Source organism: Calonectris borealis, chromosome Z (genome assembly GCF_964195595.1).
Source record: "Calonectris borealis chromosome Z, bCalBor7.hap1.2, whole genome shotgun sequence".
Lineage (NCBI taxonomy): Eukaryota > Metazoa > Chordata > Aves > Procellariiformes > Procellariidae > Calonectris > Calonectris borealis.
In genome coordinates this window covers 4,538,403-4,558,532 of record NC_134352.1, presented here as the reverse complement: position 1 = coordinate 4,558,532, position 20,130 = coordinate 4,538,403, and the positions used below count along the sequence as shown (strand labels likewise).

General features: G+C 39.0%; 1 protein-coding gene across 3 annotated transcripts in view; it reads right to left on the bottom strand.

Moving 5' to 3' along the window:
* Window positions 1-5,238: 5,238 nt before the first annotated feature.
* The window catches only part of TMEM161B (transmembrane protein 161B), a 56,875-nt gene continuing 41,983 nt past the window's right edge, over window positions 5,239-20,130 (bottom strand). For 2 of the 3 annotated variants that reach the window (XM_075137254.1, XM_075137252.1), the window contains one exon: window positions 12,874-19,491. In XM_075137254.1, the coding sequence (XP_074993355.1) occupies window positions 19,214-19,491 (278 nt within the window). In that variant the 3' untranslated portion in view covers window positions 12,874-19,213. Of the gene's footprint in view, window positions 5,657-9,744; window positions 9,947-12,873; window positions 19,492-20,130 lie in introns of those variants that run through there. The other variant, XM_075137253.1, reaches the window with a different exon arrangement.

The window sequence follows — 20,130 nt, the reverse complement described above, 5'->3', positions numbered from 1 at the left end:
CGTATCGCACGAATTGTCACCTGGCCTCCCATCACTTCTTTCTTTTCTCACCAGGACTTGCACCCTCCTTATGTCGTGCCAGGCTTCGTTGGTGGGAACGCAAACTCCCAGTGCTAAGGGTGCAGCCGGAGCGCAGGGTGGGCACCTGTTGACTGAATGGCTGCTTACTTTGCAAACTAAAACAAAGGAAACCAAGCCTTTGTCCCCTTCCAGCTGCCAAAGCTCTCACCCCTTCACGTGGGGGTCTGAGTGGGCTTTAAGTGGGGCGTTTAGCAGGCGCTCACCACTGGCTCAGCTCTGCTTTCACCGGGCTGATAGTTAATCAGCTGCAATGTCTCAAGCCTTTTGGGGTTTGCAACTTCATGACTGAGACTTTTTCCTCCTTTTTTCCTCCTTTTTTCCTCCTTTTTTCCTCCTTTTTTCCTCCTTTTTTCCTCCTTTTTTCCTCCTTTTTTCCTCCTTTTTTCCTCCTTTTTTCCTCCTTTTTTCCTCCTTTTTTCCTCCTTTTTTCCTCCTTTTTTCCTCCTTTTTTCCTCCTTTTTTTTCTCTTTTTTTTTCTCTTTTTTTTTTCTTTTTTTTTTTTTGCGTAAGCTTGTGCATAACTGTGTTTGGCTGACTGGCACATTTGTTTTGGAACACTGCTCTCCTAGTTAGCTCTAAAAAGGTCAGATGTCTCAGAGGCTACAAATAAAAACCAGACTGCCAGTGCCTTACTGCCAGTATTTCAAAATTTTAACTGTACAGAGTATGGCATATCTGTAATCATGTGTTAATTCATAGATGTGTTCTTAATAGAAGTGCTTCAAAGAGGAAACACTTCAGGCTCATTATTATGGGTGGAGCTGGCTGAATACTGACACAAATTTTATGTGAATACCGGTGATTTTTGGTTTTGGCTTTTTTTTCCCCTTTGGGTGAAAGTTCCCATCAACTTTGAGGGAAGCAAATTGCTGACACTTGCTTCCAGCCAATCCCCAAGAAAACAAGTATGCATCCCCAAACAGACAAACATAAATCTTGCTCACGATGAGGATTCAATCCAGGAGGTTTACGATCTTGGGTTTATATTCATTCAGAAGACAAAATGCAATTTCTATCACAGCTAAGAAGGTGTTGGATTTCAAAAGTCAAAAGCAACCCATGAAAGGGAAGACACAGGTCATTCCAAATATGTAATGCTGAAAAAATAATGAAGCTTTTGCAGAAAACTTAGTGTGAATTTGTTAGGAAATTCTACTTTGCTCTGTGTGATACTGAGTAGGAAATGCACTATTGACAGCATATGTGGATGTTCCTCGTTATTTCAAGGCAGGACATTTGTATTATAAAACCACATCTTTCAGGCATTCCTGCCTGACTAGGATGGGCAATTCAGATTGCTAAGCAAATTGAACTATTCTCATGCTGCTTTGCAAAATGAGGAGAAAAATCGAGGGAAAGCATGCGCAAAAGCTGTGATTTACACTCAGGATAACCAAATCATGTCATCACATAAAGAGACAGTTTCTCCACAATACCTAAGACCACTTTGAACAAGAAAGTAATTCCATGTCCATAAGAGTTAGTAAGAAAGTGACAACTTAGTACTTTTTTCTTTTTTTTTTGAAGTGTGCTAGGATTATTTTTTTTAAATAGTAAGCCTTTTCTGACCTCAAACCGTTTAGTCTTTAAGCATGTGAGAGTGAAATGCATCTTCTTTTCCCACAGCAAGGGGGTGATGCGCCTTTAACGTGACTAATGTCACCACCAGCTTCGGGGTATTTTTATCACGGTCGTGTTGCGATGATCCCCCTCCTTTCACCTGGACCAGGCTGAGGCTGAGGATGCTGAACAGAAATGTTGATGTTAGCAGAGGGAGCCTTATGAGCAACAGCACCAACACATGGAGGGGGGGAAGCTAGGGAAGATTGCAAAAACATTTATAGGTTGTGCATACGACCGTAGTAAAAGCCCTACAAAACTCACTACAGTGCCGCTTGAGTCACTAACAAATTGAAGCACTTTACAAAATCTGTAGCTCTTCAATAATTTTGAATCACTCTAAAGTGCTCATGCTCCAAAACCATAAAGTCTTTCTTAACCACTGCAGACATGTAAAAGGCACATCATCAAAATGACTGTAATCAACTCCTTCAATCTCAGGTATGAAATTGTTCTCTGTTTTTCCCTTGTCATTTTTGTTATTCACCAAGCGCAAAAAAAACCCAAAATGGTCATAAGGACACAGGAGAAAAATCCCTTTTCTGCATTCTTATGTAATCAAATTCCAAAAACCTTGTGGATAAAAAAACCTCACAGTTATCTTATGCAACATTGGCTAAGCTATCACAAACTTTTTCTTTAATATCCACCCCATGAATAAAGAAAACACCATGAAGGGGGTGAACAATCTCCAGAGATTTTCCTGTAGTAGAGAAAGTGTTTTATGGTCAGGAGAAAATGAACACTTGGAGCATGTTGTGCTGGGTACTGAAAATATGTTAACAAATATGTTAAACTTAATGTTTTTTTCCTATAACTCACACCACACAGCAGAGAGCAGTATTGAATTGTCCAGGTCAGACGTTCATAACTAGGAAGTTGTGTGAATAATCGATATCTCAGTTTAGCCACTAAACCAAAAGAATATTGGTGTGTGGGAGGGGAAATTCCAGAATAGCTCAGAAGAACATGAAAATATATCCAACCTCAATTAAAAAATCAACTACAAAAATCCAAAACTCTTACTTAAAGAAGGATGGGAATAGGATAGTTCAAATTTTACTCTCAAAAAAGAAATTCAAAATGATAAGAAAACACGGGTTTTGCCACAGTTATTCATTTAACTCACAAATATTTCAGTCCCTTGAACAGTATGGCTTTTGTTTTTTATTAAAACACTGCTTCCTCTCATGCTGCAGACTGATGAAGTATAAACATGTGTTGCCAAGTATGTGCATTTCTGCATACGCTGTTATTGCAGAAATCCTCGTGTCTCTGTCCCTGAGAACAGGCCTGAAGAGAGACGTCCTGTTGAAGCTTATTATAACGCAGCAACACAGTGTGGTGTATAAGCAATCTCACGCTTAAAAGATGTGAAACAACGGAGATGGCTGCAAGGGAGAAAAACGAGGGCCTGGCCAGAACTGGAAGCAGCAGCTTCATTTTTTTTTCTGCTGCTGCTTTGTTTTTTTTTCCCTTTCTCTCTCCTTTTCTGCCATGGCCAACTAAAGTAATCAGATAAACTAGGTCAGCACAAATGAACAAGGTGAGCCAGCTGCAAACTAAACGGGCAAAACAGCAACGAGGAAGGTAGCTGGGAGGGCATATGCACCAGAGTTCAAAGCTCTAGGGAACAGCTTCATGCAACTCTAATCGATTTTTAAATGTGCTTACTCTTGGCTTTTACAAGCGAGTTTAAAACCAGTATTTCACACTAATTTTAGAACTATATTTTGCATCAAACGACAGAATAAACTAATCACTAAATTGCAAAAACTTCAATTAAAGTTTCCTCCCTTTCCCAAATTAATCAAAACCCATCCCTTTTGATTCAGCAGGGACTAAGCAAGCATACCAGTGCCCAGATTCCCTTACAAACCTTCCACATACATAGTGTGTAAAACATATACATACATTTATCAGAATATCAGAATTTATCAGAAATACAGGTTAAAAGGAAACTGCTTTCATAGCATAATTCACTCAAAGTACAAGAAAAAGCACAAGATGAAGCAGGACCAGAACGGGAATCCCACAGAAGACTGCATAAGAAAGAAAATACAGGTAAAAATAAGCAAACAACAAATACAGGTAAAAATAAGCAAACCATTCCCCAGGTATCTCAAGAGTTTAAAACCAGCCCTGTGAAAGGGAACCACACATGCAGCAGGAATGAGGAGAACTGGAATAACTCTCACGCGAACGTGGTGGATCTCGTACCACGACGCCATCTCCACCCGGGACGTAGGAGGGGAACCTGCTGCATCCTGGATTGCTCCTCGTCCTCGGGGCAATGCCCAGCCCTCAGCTAACGGATGATTTTTCGTAGGGAAAAAATAAAGAAGAATTCAATCGTAAGTTCTGCTGGGCCCACACTGCTACATCTAAATCCAGTATCAATTTGCTTGTGCTTAGCCAGTTAGGTAGATGCCCAAGTTTAAAAGCCACCGGTGCAGCAAAACAAGACCAGGGGCTCCGTTCGGATTTAAGAGCTCACCTTGAAGTGGACAGCCTTGAATACTTTGCCCTGTAAAACTCCCTCTCCTCGGTCCTAACCACACAGTGGTCTAATATTTACCCACTAAACAAACTATTTGCATTGCTAATTCAGATTCATTGCAATTTTGTTTGTTCAGCGGCGGAAACTTAATTTTAAAACCCTTTTAATTGAATGATCTGCTAGAAGTATATTAAAGTGATTTCATTATTTTAAAATTTCCTAAAGGAAAGGTCATTTGCATAGTGATCATTTTTCACATGCACCAGCTGTAGCCATTTTTCAGCACCCAGATTCTATCCCCCCCTTCCTCCCTTGCATTTAATTTTACACCAGGTAGCAAACAGGCTAAAGAGACACTAAAACTGTGAAATCTAGTCAGGTAATTTTAAAATAGAGTTTAAAACAAAATTTAAAAGTTGATAATTCCACAGCTTTGCCTTATTTTTTCTTGCCTTCACTGCACGAAACCACATAAGGTCCTCAAACTGACTATGCCACGGAAAGGTGGGGGGATCTTTTGGGGAGAAAGTCTGTGAAAAGCCTCACGGAGGACAGGGAGACAAGTCCCACATGGCTGAGAAGCATATTGGCCCAAGTCAAGTGTCTGGGCAAGATTTGCTCGTGTCCTAAGGACTTTTCTTATTGCAGAAAAAACAGGACAGAAATGTTACGGTTGCAGATACGTCAGCAGGTGAGTTTAAGCCCACCTTCCTCATCCTCTTCACTTCACCAGTAACTTACCCTCAATGCACTTGTATTCTTCAGTCTCTGCTTTTCTTATAACCAAAATATGTTTCCTCGATGCTGCTTCTAAAATCCAGTATTTTCACACTGATGCTGCCACCTGGCATTTTTATTTGAGTACAGAACAATGTAAATAAATATGTTCCGTCTCTACCAGTTGCACTTTCATCTACAACAGAACATGCTTTGAAACACATAAGCACCGGCAGACAAAATTTCTTTCAATGTTTTGACAATTTTATTTTTTATTAAGTATATGAAACATTTGTACGTGAAAGGCTTAGCGTAGTCATTTTCTCAGATATAATATCCCTCTCCCAGCAAAGAGCTTGTGAAAAACAAACCTTTTACACTTCTATGCAGTTGAATCAAAAGAAACAAAAGATGGAAGTAAAAACAGGATTGTAGAGACTAAATAAAATTTGAAGACAGATATTTTATATAAGCAGCACATGCCCTGACCATTTCAAAACTTATTTCTCAGTATTTCACAGTGATGTTAACATAACCTAATTTGTTTGTTAAAGAGCAGAAATACTACTAAATCCACTTAGGCAAACAGGCCAACTTTCAGGGCACTTCTTCCTGCCCTGCTGAAGAGCTGCTCTGTTTAACATAGGTCTGCATCAGAGACATCAGCGGCTGACTTTGGGCATATTTATTCCTATTTAATGCCTTTCACAGAAGGCTACTTCCTTCTTTGCTACAGCTCTGCAATGGAGAGAAAATACTTACAATTTTTTTGTGTTGATTGGGAAGTTAAGAGAACACAGATGGAAAGCATCGTATTAATCAAAATCTGGTAAAAATAAAGATCATCCCACTGAAAGCAACTGTTAATTCTGCAGTAAGAATCCTTTTTCTGTGTTTTAGAATAACTTTATTTTGTACACATGCAAACGTCAGGAACTTGTGGAGCTGACAGAGATTGGAGGTTTTTACGAAAGGTAGCCAAGCTGGACTTTACATGCTGTCCCAAAAGGATAAATTTATGCTGCACAGTGACTTAAGTATATTTAATCTCTTGCAACGGCTCATTTGCTAAAATGTGTAAGAAAAGTGACTTCTCTAGTGGGAGTAAAGAGAGGTAATAAATAACGGTACCATGGAAGGAGAAAAGGAATGAGAGCAAGAAGAAAACTGGATTTCTTTCGTAACCAAACTCAGAACAAAAGCAGCCAAACAACAGCACACAAAAAACCTACAACAGGCAGTCAGGGTCAAAACCAAGAAAGCTAAGAATATCTAAGGCACAATGGAAATAAGAAGGAAAATTAATAGCTGTCTATTACTTAATAGGGAAATTAAACAAATAAGCCGCTGGAATGCTCCTTAACTTTTTTGTTCATTTTTCAGGGTGGCAGGCCAGGATACAGAAAGAAAAGACTACCGAATATTAAGAAAAGTCAGATGCATTTAATCAGGAGTGCTTGAGGAAGGTCACTGGAATATTTACCGCACTGGCCAAAAGCGTCACCACACAACTATTGACCAGCCCCAAAAAGCTCATGGAGGACAAGAAGTTTCATGGGGCTGAAGACAGGGAAATACGACGTCCAACCCAGCGGGGTAACTGGGGTTATTAAACCACCCAACCTAACTTCAATACCCAGACAAAGCCCCCGAACAGATTCCTAATCAATTTGTAAACTCTGAGAGGGTGAAGTGATAATGAAAGCTAACACAGATCTGCCAAGGACAGATCATGTCAAACCAATCTAATTTCCTTCTTTCACACAACTGGCCTGACGGGGAAGGGCGAAGTAAGAGATGCCATCTGTCTTGCCTGTATTAAGGTCTTTGAGGCAATCCAGCAGGAAATTTTCATATGCAGACTAGGATATATGGATTAAGAGTATGAAGCACATACATACCACGTAGGATACGATGCAGAAATACTATGAGCATTTCACTGTTAGATGGGGAGTATATAACGGGGGTGGTGTTTATATATAAACACACAGACATGTAAACATATATATAATGCATCTGTGTGCACACTCCTATCAGGATAATACGCTTCAATATTTTCCTTAGCATCTTGGGGGTTGGGCTAGATGACCTTTAGATTGGACATTAGGAGAAATTTCTTTACTAAAGAGTGGTCAGGCCTTGGAACAGGCTGCCCAGGGAAGTGGTGGAGTCACCATCCCTGGAGGTATTTAAAAGATGTGTAGATGAGGCCCTTAGGGACATGGTGTAGTGGACATGGTGGTGTTGAGTTGACGGTTGGACTCGATGATCTTAGAGGTCTTTTCCAACCTGTATGATTCTATGACTCTATGATTCTATGACCTTTAAAGGTCCCTTCCAACCCAAACTATCCTATGATTTTATGATTGCATGATCTTAGAATGTTTGCGTAGAAAACACTTAATGAATCTAACAGATCCAAGTTACAATTACTTTGAATTTAGAGTAACTTTGATACATTGGAGAAATGGTCTAAAATTAATATTTCAAAGTGCCAAGTACTATATTTTATAAAATAGAAAAAAGCATATATACAAAAATAGGAAATAATTGTCTTGCAACAGTACTGCATAAAAGAATCTGGGAATTATCAAATATCCAGGTAAGAACAAGTGTTGCAAAGTTGTTGCAAATGAGAGGCAGAGTTAATTGTGAGATACATTAATAGGGCTGTCTTATTAACACTTGGGAGGTGATCGTCTGTGAGGGTTGAAAGAACTGGGCTTGCAGTCAAGGGCAGGAGGAAAAAAAGACCAAGAACACAGCAGAAGTCCCTACGAGTATATGAGGGGTCAGTAATAATTGGCTAAATCTGTAAACGCAGATGCGTGGGGGAGCGCACGTGTCTGCTGTCCCTCTTTTGGGTGAGGAGGAGGCATGAGTACGGGATGCAGAGAGATGGGGGGCGAGTGCCCGGGCTGGCCGAAGGTGGAACCCCCAGGCAGGGACACAGCCGGCACCTGCGGAGGCTGCTCCGCTGAAAACAACACCCCTCAGCTAAAAACTGCTCGAGAGCAGACTCCACAGTGACAACTAAGATAGGAAAGAAAAAACAATATATGTGAGGAAAAAAAATTTAACAGAATATAGATGCTACTAAGGGAGAAAGTCTCCAATCCAGTTTATGAAGACTTTGGTAACAGACAAGGAACCTCTGAATTTCTACTGAAACATCCTAAACCAACCGCAACAGCTTGCTTGAACTACCATCATCAGACATCCTCTGAATTTTCCCTTGATACTCCGCAGAGTTCCTTTTACATTTGTCGCTAAAAGTCATTTTTTCTAGTCATTAAATCCTCTACAGCTTTCCCAGGTTTTCACATGAACAACAACAACAACGCACACCACCTCACCCTGCAGCTTTACGGCATTGGTCCCGCTTATCCTGCGCTACACAACACAATCTCCAGCTCACCCCTTTTGTTTTTACATCTCAGACACATTCACTCCCCACCTCCCTGATGGTTTTTAGCAGCGTATATCGAATTGCCGGATCACCACGTCATGCTTTACTGGGGCCAACAAATGTCTGTCCAGATCAACGGCTTTCTGTATCTTTCGTTCTGTAAATTGCAGCCCAAATTCCTTGATATATGACATCCCCTTCCCCACTTCTGTGAGCTCGTGCTGCCTGGGAGATGACAGCAACAGCTTAATCCCACGCTGTGAACAAGAGGAGAGGGGCACTGGCAATCTGGACAAGATACTGATGTTTGGGCTGAAGATTTTTGTAATCAGGCTGATACCAAAAACAGAGTAGGAGTGGAATAGCACGTGCTCACGCAAGGAAGAAAACTGGATTTCAGGACCAAAACTTGCAGGTATGTCCTATCCCCAGTATAACCCAAATGAGCGGGAAGCAACTGGGCATCTGTGATCCTGAAAGATCAGATACATCTAACTCCAACTAAGAGCCTGTATTCTTTTAGTTTCTCACATATGCACGGCTGCTTCACACTATACCCCATACATCTGTAAAAATGAGCATTTTGGGAAATCTCACACGTTCTACACCGACTGAAAAACTGCTTTCAAATTTGACAGGTAAGAAGAACATGGGCATGGGTTGGTTACCCAGAATCATTGAAAGTAGCTTGAGAATCTCATAACTCAGAGAAAGATGCTTTATTTTCCTTTCGGCTTTCGACAGAATTACAAAGTGGCCCCACGGTTCACAAACGGAGATGGCGCCTGTCCCTCAGACCCATCAGGGCTGCACCCCTGGGAAAGCAAAATGCTAACCCTCAAGTGTTTCAGTGAGGTCTTTAAACACTCAGATATTATAAGAAGCAGAAAATATTGCAGGATTGACTCCAGAACGAGTATAACAAATTACTTTCTATTTTTTAATAGATTTAGAGGGAAACTGAATATTCCTCCGAATAGTGATGTCCCAGTCCCTGCTGCATCCCTTTTGCAGTCCACCAGTCAATAGCCTGTCTGTTAAGCAGGCAAGCAACAAAAATTGTGTTATATCTTCTCTGAAAATTCTTCATAAAATCTGAATCAAAACAGCAACATCTTCGGTTTTTTCTCAGCCCTGCCCAGACCAGGTAGCACAGGACAGGTACCAGATGCCCTCTTGGCTGGAGTACACTTCCAGGCCTTCCTCTACCCCACAGCATACTCCGCTAAAATTAACATTTCAAAAAGTTGGATAGTCCCTAGGCTATTACATTGAATCATGCATGCTTGTGCTTTACAGCAGAGATCAGCTTTGCTAGTTTTCCTCACTGAGTACCTTTTAAATTATTGGGGCTTTAGTGTGAAGCTGGTGGGTTCAAAAGCAAGACTTCACATAACCCTTGAAACCAAAGGCTCACTTCCATTCCAGGAGCACGCTGCCAAGGCTTTCACAGCAGCTTCTTGCTGCAGAGCAGATGAACGTGAAGAGCTGGAAGAGCAGAGCACACACCTTTGTGGCAGTCAAGGCTGTGGCTAGCAGAGGGATGGATGCTTTTTCCAGGCAACTTCTCAATTGTCTGAGCTCTGCAGCACTTGAACATTTCACAGGTAGAAAAGATGCTGTAGAGTCAACAGCCCGAGTAACCTGATTGTGTTCACTATGGCTCCAGCCAAAGTCCTGTCGAAGGTTAAACACAACAAACTTCGTAGGGCATAGAAACCTAGCCTAGAAAAAAAGTCTTGAGAAGCACCTACACTGTGTTGGCACCTACTATTAACTTGAACTTTGAAGCAGCAAACTAGCATCAATACATTATCCAAAGCAGAAGCATGGACTATAAAAAACGTTGAGAAGAACACGCCAGGCTAAACACACATTCTACAGCAAAGTCTCGGGGATCGTAGAGCCTCAAGGCAGTCTCAAGCTTCAGGTTGCACGGAGAAAGCAGAAGGCTGAGATGGCTTCTGAGACACAAACAAATCTCCCACCATAGCTCATTACCTTCCTCCTAACCATGATTTTAAACTCACCCTATTACCTAGGCTGATCACTTTCAGGAGGGGTCCCACAGCTCAAATGCCTTGTACACTTTCAAATCCCCACCCCAAAAATCAAGACTGGCTCTTCCTAGGGACTGTGGGGCATTTTTCCTCTCTGCAACAGGACTGTCCTTTATAATTGAAGAGGTCTTTGGTACCACTTTGGTTGTAGGTTAAAGGAGGCTGTTTTCTCACGGATTTTTTTTTACTGCTGCAAAACTGAGCAGTTTTGGCATCATCCATCTGTACGTGTTGCACACATGGAAAGAAAATCCATGCATAACCAAATCCGATATTCCAAAAAACAAACTAAAAAATCCCCAAAGGTTACAAGATGTTATTACTTTAAGAATATTCCTTCTTGGTGCTGTTAGGATGAAACAAATCAAAGACACCATGTAAGGTGTTTTTAAACACATTACTTCTCTTTTTTTAAGACCACAAATACAACCTCTTTTTAAGTGGTTTCCTATCAGGAAGGGTGACAGTCAAGAAGAAAGGTGATAAATCCTGTGAGTGTACTGGGAAACTCAGGATTTCCTCCACTCACCATGGTGTACGGCCAATCTTTTTCCCAGGAAGTTAAATTGTTCCCAAATTTTAACTCTGAAACACTCAGAAATGAAAACATATATATTAGATCTGTAAGTGGTTCTTTGTGGGTAAACTGCTATTCATATGAATAAGACGTTATCTGCATACATACTAGAAAATTGTTTATTCTGCTGCACCCCAAACAAGGAGGGGATAAATGGTCTACTCAATTATTTCTAAAAAAGGTAAACAATTTAGGCTAGCATAGAAACTGAGAAGATGGTTACCACACGTTCTTTGGCAAACACGGAGATTTTGCGCAAGTTGATAACAAGTGGGATGTATCATACAAAGTAGGAAAAAAAAAAAATCACACTGATAGACAATAAACATTTATTGATCTTTGGCTTTAGAAATTGTCCTATTTTGGATATGGGAAATACTATATAAAATAATGGAAGGTTTTTTTTAAACCTAGAGTACTGTAAAACAGTCTATCCTTTTACAGTGCACAAATGCAAGGCATGCAGAGTACATGTAGGGATACTAAAATACTATATGAGCATCGCTGCAGTAGACATTAAATGTCTAACACGGATCAACGCTTTACAGAGGCAAGCAAGTTGATGGGGCAGTTGATATACAGCAGATATCACAGTTTCTCTTAGATTTGCTGTGGTATTACCATTAGCAACTAATAGATATAAATTTAATTTTAATAATAATTATAAAAACAAAGTTAAATTATAACATTTCAACAGAACGAATGGGGAATAAGACAGTATAATCTTGCTTCACTTTGCAAAATTTACTGATGTTAAAGGAATTTAGGTGTTTATATGACAAACCAATTCCTACTATTTTCACCTTAATAAAATGCTGCCTGATACATGGTAACATTAAGCAAGACAAAACCAGCTTCTTAAATGCTCTACAGTAAAAAAAGCAATGTAATTTCTTACACATAGTGTAAGGAAATGTTTAGTAAGCTTACTGGAGCAAGTTTTCCCAAACAGTGTACTATATACAGTACTGATTGCTACAGCCACTTTTTAGAGCTAAAAGCTCAAAATGCTTTTATGAGCCTTCCTCAGAGGAAGGCTTCCTTTGGTAGATTTGAATCATCCACACCATCTCAACTCACAAGCACTTCACATTTACAATGCATAATTAGCTCAAGAGTAGGCACCTGCTGTTTCCTCTCTCCTGATTTCCCCGCTGCAGGTTTCACCTTCAGCTCCTGCCATTCTTGGAGGCGGGGAAGCAGCTGGAAGGTAAGGGTGGTTTCGCCATTCAACACCCTAAGAGCATTCTACAGATTTGGTACAAGGTGTAACTTGTGCCTTTTCATTTTTGACCCGCTTTGCTCAGTGCCAGCCAGCCACGTTACAATCCAGCTCTTTTGTACTCTTTCTGCCCCAAATCCGCGCGGATGTGGTGAACTTCAGTGCAGTCTTTCCAAGCTCACTTACCTGGCTGAAGTCACCCGTGTGCCTGCGCAGCTGGGGCATAAGTTACGCCCAGGGTGTCACGACACAACTTTGTTGAAGTCAACCCTTTCAGAGCTGTGTAAGTTCTTTCCCTCGGTCACAAAAAAAGAATACTGAACGCACAGGTGGCAGTGGGGTGTTGTATTACCAGTCAGGTATTGGGCAAAGCTATTTAGACTATCATTAAAGTAATAGGAATGGAAAAGATTTCTTCCAAATCTTATTTGCCTCCAATGTGTAATAACCCATAAACAGACATGGACATTCTATATACTAAAACCTGTAAGGAAACAATAATTTTACAGCAAACCCCATTTTCAGGGCTAGCAGTCCTTGCATTTTCTTTCCAAAAGTTAACGTTCTATTATGTACCAAAATAACTACAAAGGTACACGGAAAAATTTAAAGCATGTCTTCTAGAGACCACCCACGGTTAGGCACTTCAGTCTATAGGGTACAAAAAGAATGCAGTGTTACTGTAGATTGTTTATTATTTGTAGTAATTGTACGTAAGTATTATCGACACCGACTTAAAAAAAAAAAAAAAAATCAACCAACAAATGCCCACAAAATCCCAACCCAAAATACAGCAAACTCCCCAGATTTCAGTACATGTGCTGTGCTCTCCTGTTCACAGATCCCAATGAACCTCTAAAGCGTAAAGCAAACAAGACAATTTGTTTTGAAACAGCAGGTAATGCAACACCAGTCAGGACAGGTCAATATAATGCAACAACCATTTGACACCATCTACGCTGTGAAGCATGACGGTCTTAATACTTGTAAAGCTGTAACTATAAAAATCGTATTTTAACGGTAATTTAGCAGTAAGTGTCCTGGTTTCGGCTGGGATAGAGTAGAAGCTAGAATTTACATAAATAACATCAGAGTCTTCCCCATTTGGCAAATACTGAAATGAAGGAAAGGGAGCCTTTTGTTCTTAGGTTTGTTCTAGAGTAGGAAGTATTATGTGCTTTTCACTGAAAAAGACAAAAAAAAGACTATTAACAGAACAGAACAACAACACTGAATTTATGTGTGTTCCCAGCAACAGAGAGACATATTTAAAGTAACATATTTACAACTTGGAGGATGTTCCCTCTGGAATTTGTAACAAGTCTACCTTATGAGAAACTTTAGGCTTAAATTATTTGATAGCATCTTCACATTAATACTTGCTCACATAAAATGGGAAGACTGAAACATTAGACAAAGTTTCCTGTGACTGCTATTACAGAGTATTTCCCCACATGTATTCTTCCTAGAAAACCTTACATACTGAAAACGTGCAAGACTGTTAACAACGGGACAAAGGAATGACTGAGGACAAGAAAAATAAAAACTGTTTGTTGGCACGTCATGACAAGGGTATGAACTGTACTTACGGAATAAAATTTTTGGTGCGTTTTTCTTTGTCCTAGGTTTTTATCAAAAATACTATAAATACGCATTCTTGAAGCTTAGAACATATACGGGAAGCAGAGTTACAATGAACAGAGGAAAACAGAACAAGATTGACTTGAAGCACAAGATATTTTAAGCCAGGTTTTAAAAAATACTTAGCAGCATCATAAAATAAATAGAAATGGCTACTACTAAGGGGGTTGTAAAAAGCTACTCTCAAAACTCTACTGAGGTGTTTGTTTGTTTTGTAAATAGCAGAGTCATACGGATAGCATGTTGTTGAGAGAAATGCTGCAAATCCGAGTAAGGATTCTTGACTGATGTGTGATCACATATGGAAAAAGTTTGGTATTTACAGGTGGATTTCACACTTCAATATAAAACTGCATACTTGTTAATACTTCAGTCTGGACATCAAGTTTTAAAAAAAATTTAGTGTAGAAGTATTTGACTTCTAGTTGCAGGCACTGATATTAATTTAAAAAAAAAGAAAATATGATCCATGGTATCAGGATTAAAAATAATTTCCATTAAAAACGCCATTGAAATCAAAGTTATAAAAATACATATACACTGGCATGCAAAACAATGTCCAGTGCAGCATTACTCTCCTGGCAGTCCACAGTGAGACCTGAAAAAGTTAAGTGCAGCATACACAGATGTCAGTAAAAGCAGCCTTGAAATAACACCTTGGCCTCACGATCTCTCCCAGAGGAGGAAGACCTTTCAGTCTCGTACCAGGAGTGGAGATTAGACATGCCACCCACTTCAGCGCACGCGCTGCCAAAGCCACAGAGCATGGCAGACCTTCCTAAAGAAGTTGCACAAAATCACTCCGAAGCACAGACTGACTACTCTGCATCAGCTTGCTTAACTAGATCAGACATTCGGCTTCAATACTTGTTGCCTAGATGCTCTTGAGAGTAAATATCAGTGAGGTCAAAATATTGCTCTTAGTTTAGCATTTGGGATTCAGGGCTTAGGCTGCAGATGCTGAAAATAACAGTCTTATTTACTCGTAATGGTAAACATTCACATTTAATATTTGATTTAGGATACAAGTGACCTGCTGTTGCCTTCCTCTGTTAAGATTTTACTCAGCTGTAATAGAAAGATTTCTCCAAGAGAACACACAGTTTTCTTTGGCCTCATTCTAATTCAACTTCTCCATTTTCACTGTGCATTTAATTCTTCAATCTTAACTAAAACTTTCCAGTAACGTTGTAGTGACAAAATGAACTCTGGGGTTAAGTCTGGGGGTTTTGTGGCTAACAAATCGATGTGCAAATTGTGTCATGTGACAAAGCATGAAGCATAGCATTTAAAAACTGTTCAAAATCCTCTCTGGAGAAACAAACTAACATTCAAAAGGAAAACACAGGACTTTGAGAATAAAGAGGCATAAGGCTTTCACCTTGCAGAGCCATCCAACAGTTTTAAGATCAGGTACTTTAAATTTTCTATGCACTACATCCAGGACCTCTATTACCACTTAGCTGTAGTTACTATGACAAAGTACAAAACTTTTAATCGTTCCTTTGAAGTTAGTTGAAATTTCTGTACTCGCTAGCCAGTTTATAGACTGAGGTTATGCTACCTAATTGTTGTGTTGATGTATCTTGGTGGCATTTTTGTTCGTAGGCAAGTTCGACTTTAGAACCCAGGTAAGCATGCATCTCTATTCACACATCCTCCAGTAGTTGTGACTCCACGGAGAGGGAGAACAACTGCCATAGAAATGAATTTTCTAAAGCATGTCCTTCTGTACAAGGATGTTCTCTTGTACTGATACTACCTGTTTTTCCCCCGTTACTTTATCTGTTGGTTCTTAGGCAAGAGAAGTCTGGAAGAGGAAAAAACTGTGCAGCTCAAAATCCCTCAAAACCTGGCAAATCCTATAGCTTGAGAAGGTATCAAAAGAGGACAAGTGGCACCTGAGAACACTGCCTGCAAAGTCAAAGAAAAGGCTTGTTATAATCTATTCTCCTTCTCCTAATCAACTCCTCTAAGCTCAGAAATAGCCCAAGTGTTTCCCTGCACTTGCTGGAAGACTTGAGATTTATCACTATCTTAATACTTTGGCTAAAGGGAATTCTGTATTAAAAGTGCAGTGTTTAAACAATCGTTAACAAGTTTGTTCATATTTCAGATGGAATTCAAATTTATTTAAACTAATTAAAGGACTTAGTCCTTCAAAAATAGGTTCATTTAAACCAAAACAATAAAAATCAAAATACAATCCTGAACTAAGTTAGCCCAGTCAGTTCTGCGTAGGGAATGTAGGGGAAAAACTGTGGATAGGAAAAAGAAGTCAAGATAACAAGTCACATTACTGGAGTGAGAAAGGGAGATCTGAATTGAGGAAGAAAGACAGAAAGAAAGAAACATTGATTTTTTGTCAAAGGCACCTTTCCTTCTAAAATCTCTCAGAAATTAAGTACGTAGTGGGCAAAAAGCAAGACAAAATGTTTAAGAATCCTGAATAAAAACTACTAACCTTTCAGTCATGTTTTACCTGCTTTTCCATTTCTGCAAGATGCTTTCCGCCCCTGCCCCCCAGGTGCTGATAAAGGTCTCCACGAAAAAAAAAAAATTGCCAGCTGCTGTTTTAAAGGGACTTACTAAAGAAGTGAGCAGATACTCCTCTGAAGCCTACATAACATACATGGAAGTCAGGACTATCAGGGTTGCTATTTTACTTCAGAAGTCATTTTTGAGTGTATCACGTAGTTGTACGAAGCACTGCTCACAACCATAGCAATACACTTTCTCTAGTTTCACTGTCACCTCGCATTTCCAAGGCGTTTATTGCTGTATTTCAGTTTTTAATAAGCCTCCTGGATTCATGTAAGGATTAAATGGATCCAAAGAAAGACCATCCCCTACTCAGATCAGACTGCTGACCAGAAGGTCAACCACTCAGTTCTGTGGAACAATGGAACAGCAATGGCCAGAAGCATTGATCTTAACGCCAGCAACATCCAGGTGCCTATTTTTCACTGTGATCAGTGTGACGTCTGAAGAATAAGAGTAAGCTCTTACCAAAAGCTCTGCGAAGCTCAGCTACACACAATTACTTTTGCTGAATGCAATAGTATATAACTACAGTTCACTTTTACCTACGATCTTTCAGAATAATTACCTATGCCAACAGAAACGCTGTTACTTAATGTTATTTTGAAGTCTTCTCCAGTATCCAAAGTTTATTGCTATACTTCAGATTGCAACAATAGGTTACATCTCCTATATAGTGAGCTTCTTCGGCGAAGTTCAACATCAGAATCAAACTGGACTATATTGTTTTATTTTCCTGAATAAAACATTAACATTGGGATACCTAACTATAACTTAAAAGCTGGCCCTATTAATTCTATTAGTAATGATACATCTCGAACTAACAGAAAGTCGGGCCAGTATTGCTGGACCTGTCATATTTTGTCATTCTATTCATCTGAACGTTTCGAGATCTGAATCTATAAAGTCAAATATTTTTCTTTAGGCCAATTCACACAGTTAAGCCTTTATCCCCATTAGTTATGAAAAGTTGGTGTGAAAAAACAAAGCTTACAGCAGCAGTAGCACTGAAATATTATACTGCAATGGAACTGGTAGGATCATGCAAGGTGTTCTCAAACATCCCAAACGCATGCGGTAGGTACTAGCTGGTGTACATAAATCTTTTCTCAGTATCAGTAAATGCAATTTAATAAACTAATAAATAACTTAAAAGGCATTCAACATAGTAAGATAGTTTATCACCAGCTTAAATTCTTGGTTTTCTGCATTCATTGACAGTTCGTTTTCCCATATGGTAGGTTTGCTACGTATTAAATATTTCATTAAGCTTTTCCATTTATAAATGCTTATTATATGCCAAAGCTGTACACAAATTCAAGAGAAAAAAAACTAACATAAAAACAGCTAGTATTAGTTAAAAAAACCACTGACCTCTGCAAAGTGTAATATTAACTTTTTAAAAATGCTACTGCATATAAATCCCCATTCCTGTTTTGCAATTACACAAAACATCTGAAAAATTGTCATTCTACTTTGTTTTGCAATGGTTTCATACTTGGAACCTATTCCTCCAGTTAAGCAAAACTTGTAAAGTTAATGCTTTGCTTCTCCTTACTATAGCTGTTTTATTATACAGAAAATCTATTTCTGAAGCCAAGAGATATTACTTGTTACTATATGGCCAAGTTAACACAGATTAGAGTGGCAAAAGATGATGATCTGACAGAGCAGAAGTTTCAAGATTAACAGTTTAAGTAGATCTTTTCTTCCAAAAGAGCGTAAGTTCTTTAGTATAGCTATGTACCTTTGAAGAGGCACCAAAAACAAATAGCCCTTTCAACTGAACTTTCAAAAAAAATTTAATTTTCATTTCAAAAGGGATCTTGAAATTACTAGATACACATACATCCCTCTCCCACGGCCCTGTAAGATACATTCAGTAATTTAAAATAAAGTTTCCATACTTTATAACTTCATATATATTATATATTTAATATATAATATATATTTATATGTACATTACACAGATACATACACTCTCAGTCAGCAGGATTAAACTGTTTTGTTTTGAAATGTTTGATTGGTGTCACTAATCTACTTCTATTATTTTGTGAATTCAATGGAATTTATCTATTACCTGAAAAGAAGAAATTTAAAAGATCCAAATGGAATCTGTGGATCAATATTAGCACCAATACAGATGGCCATTACTTCAAAATGACTGCAGGGACTGAAATAATATATTTTTTATAACTCTCCTCTTACTGCACAAGCATTCCTGCAAAATATTTAGGCAGCAATACCTGTCAGGTCCATACATCTATTCCTGTTAAATTTAAATTTTATACAACTTTCCTTACTGTAATATACAGTATCTCTTTTGTCCTGTTGGATTATTTCATTTTTCACGGAGAAAAGTGATCGATAGCTATCCAACAGAATTTTTTTTTTAAATCCCCTTTCTCCTTCCATTGTATGGCTCAGTTTCAAGATTTAATCGATAGGCAGCCACCATCACTATAACCAGTACCCTTCTAACAGTTCAGTCACTGACTGTTGATGCTTAAAACACAAAGTTTTGAGGTTGGCTTGCTGTTTATGGAAACCAAGATACTCAGAGGTCGTATCTTTTCAGCATGCTCACCACCACCTACCACACAATAACTTCAGTCAGTCCTGATACTATAATTCAATTAGTTACCTACCATTTGGGTAACAAAAATAACAAACCCAGTTGCGATTATAAGAATATTCACCCTGAGAACACAGAGGAAGTGTTTAAAAAAAATTCTGATATGTTTTCTCTTCATATATAGTTTTCTTCGTTTCTCTTCATCTCCTCTGGGGTACCTGGGTTTGTATCTAGTATTTGACCTCACACTTCCTTCGTCAGTTGACCTGTTCACGCCACAGTCAGGTACTGGTGATAGAAAAGCCCAAAAAGGCTTGTAGAAAAGAGGCAAGCAGCAATCCACCAGGTGAGGAAAGACAGGAGTCCCCGGAACAGGAGAGGAGTGAAAATATTCTTTAGGCTTCCCAAAGCCATTGTTATTTGTACTACAGTTACTTTCATCTTTCCATCAGCAGGTGGAGACTCAGAATAAACTGAACTGGGAAGCAGACTGTTTTCTACTGGAGTGTCAGAATTCAATTCCGGGTAGATACCCCAAGAATAATTACCTGTTAAAAAGAAACGAGTAACAGATTTTTGTAGCATTAAATTCAAGTTCCGTTATTTCTATCACTCTATAGATCATCTTATATGTATTTTTCAAACACACACAAAAAAAATTGCCATTTTTATAACTTAGTAAATACTAACCGTGTTCATCTGCATGGCTGCCTGATCATACTAGTAAGCTATTAGGGTAGGATTCATTTTACCTTTTGACATCCTAACATCTACATGTGATACAGTTGCCTTGGGACCCCTGCCAGAGGTGGGTATGGTTCATCTCACCAGAGGTAGACCTCTGCTCCAGAACGGGATGAATCACAGCCTAATAAAGCCTATCTTTTTCAGTTGACATTTTGCAAAAGAACGCCACGACTGCATGGCAGGCTGTGAAAGACATCCCTCACAAGAAAGAAAGGAAAAAAACCCAAAACCACAGCAGAGCGACATCAGATCTCCCAATAATGAAATGAACCCCATATCTCACAAAAAGCCTACTTAAGATTGAAAAGCTGAAAAAATATTCCTTTAACAGGTGCTCATAAGGTTAAATCAACAGTACTTTATACAGCTCACTTTTAAAATACTTTTTAAACGACGAATATTTCAACAGAAGTAAACAGCTTAATTGGTTGCATTACACA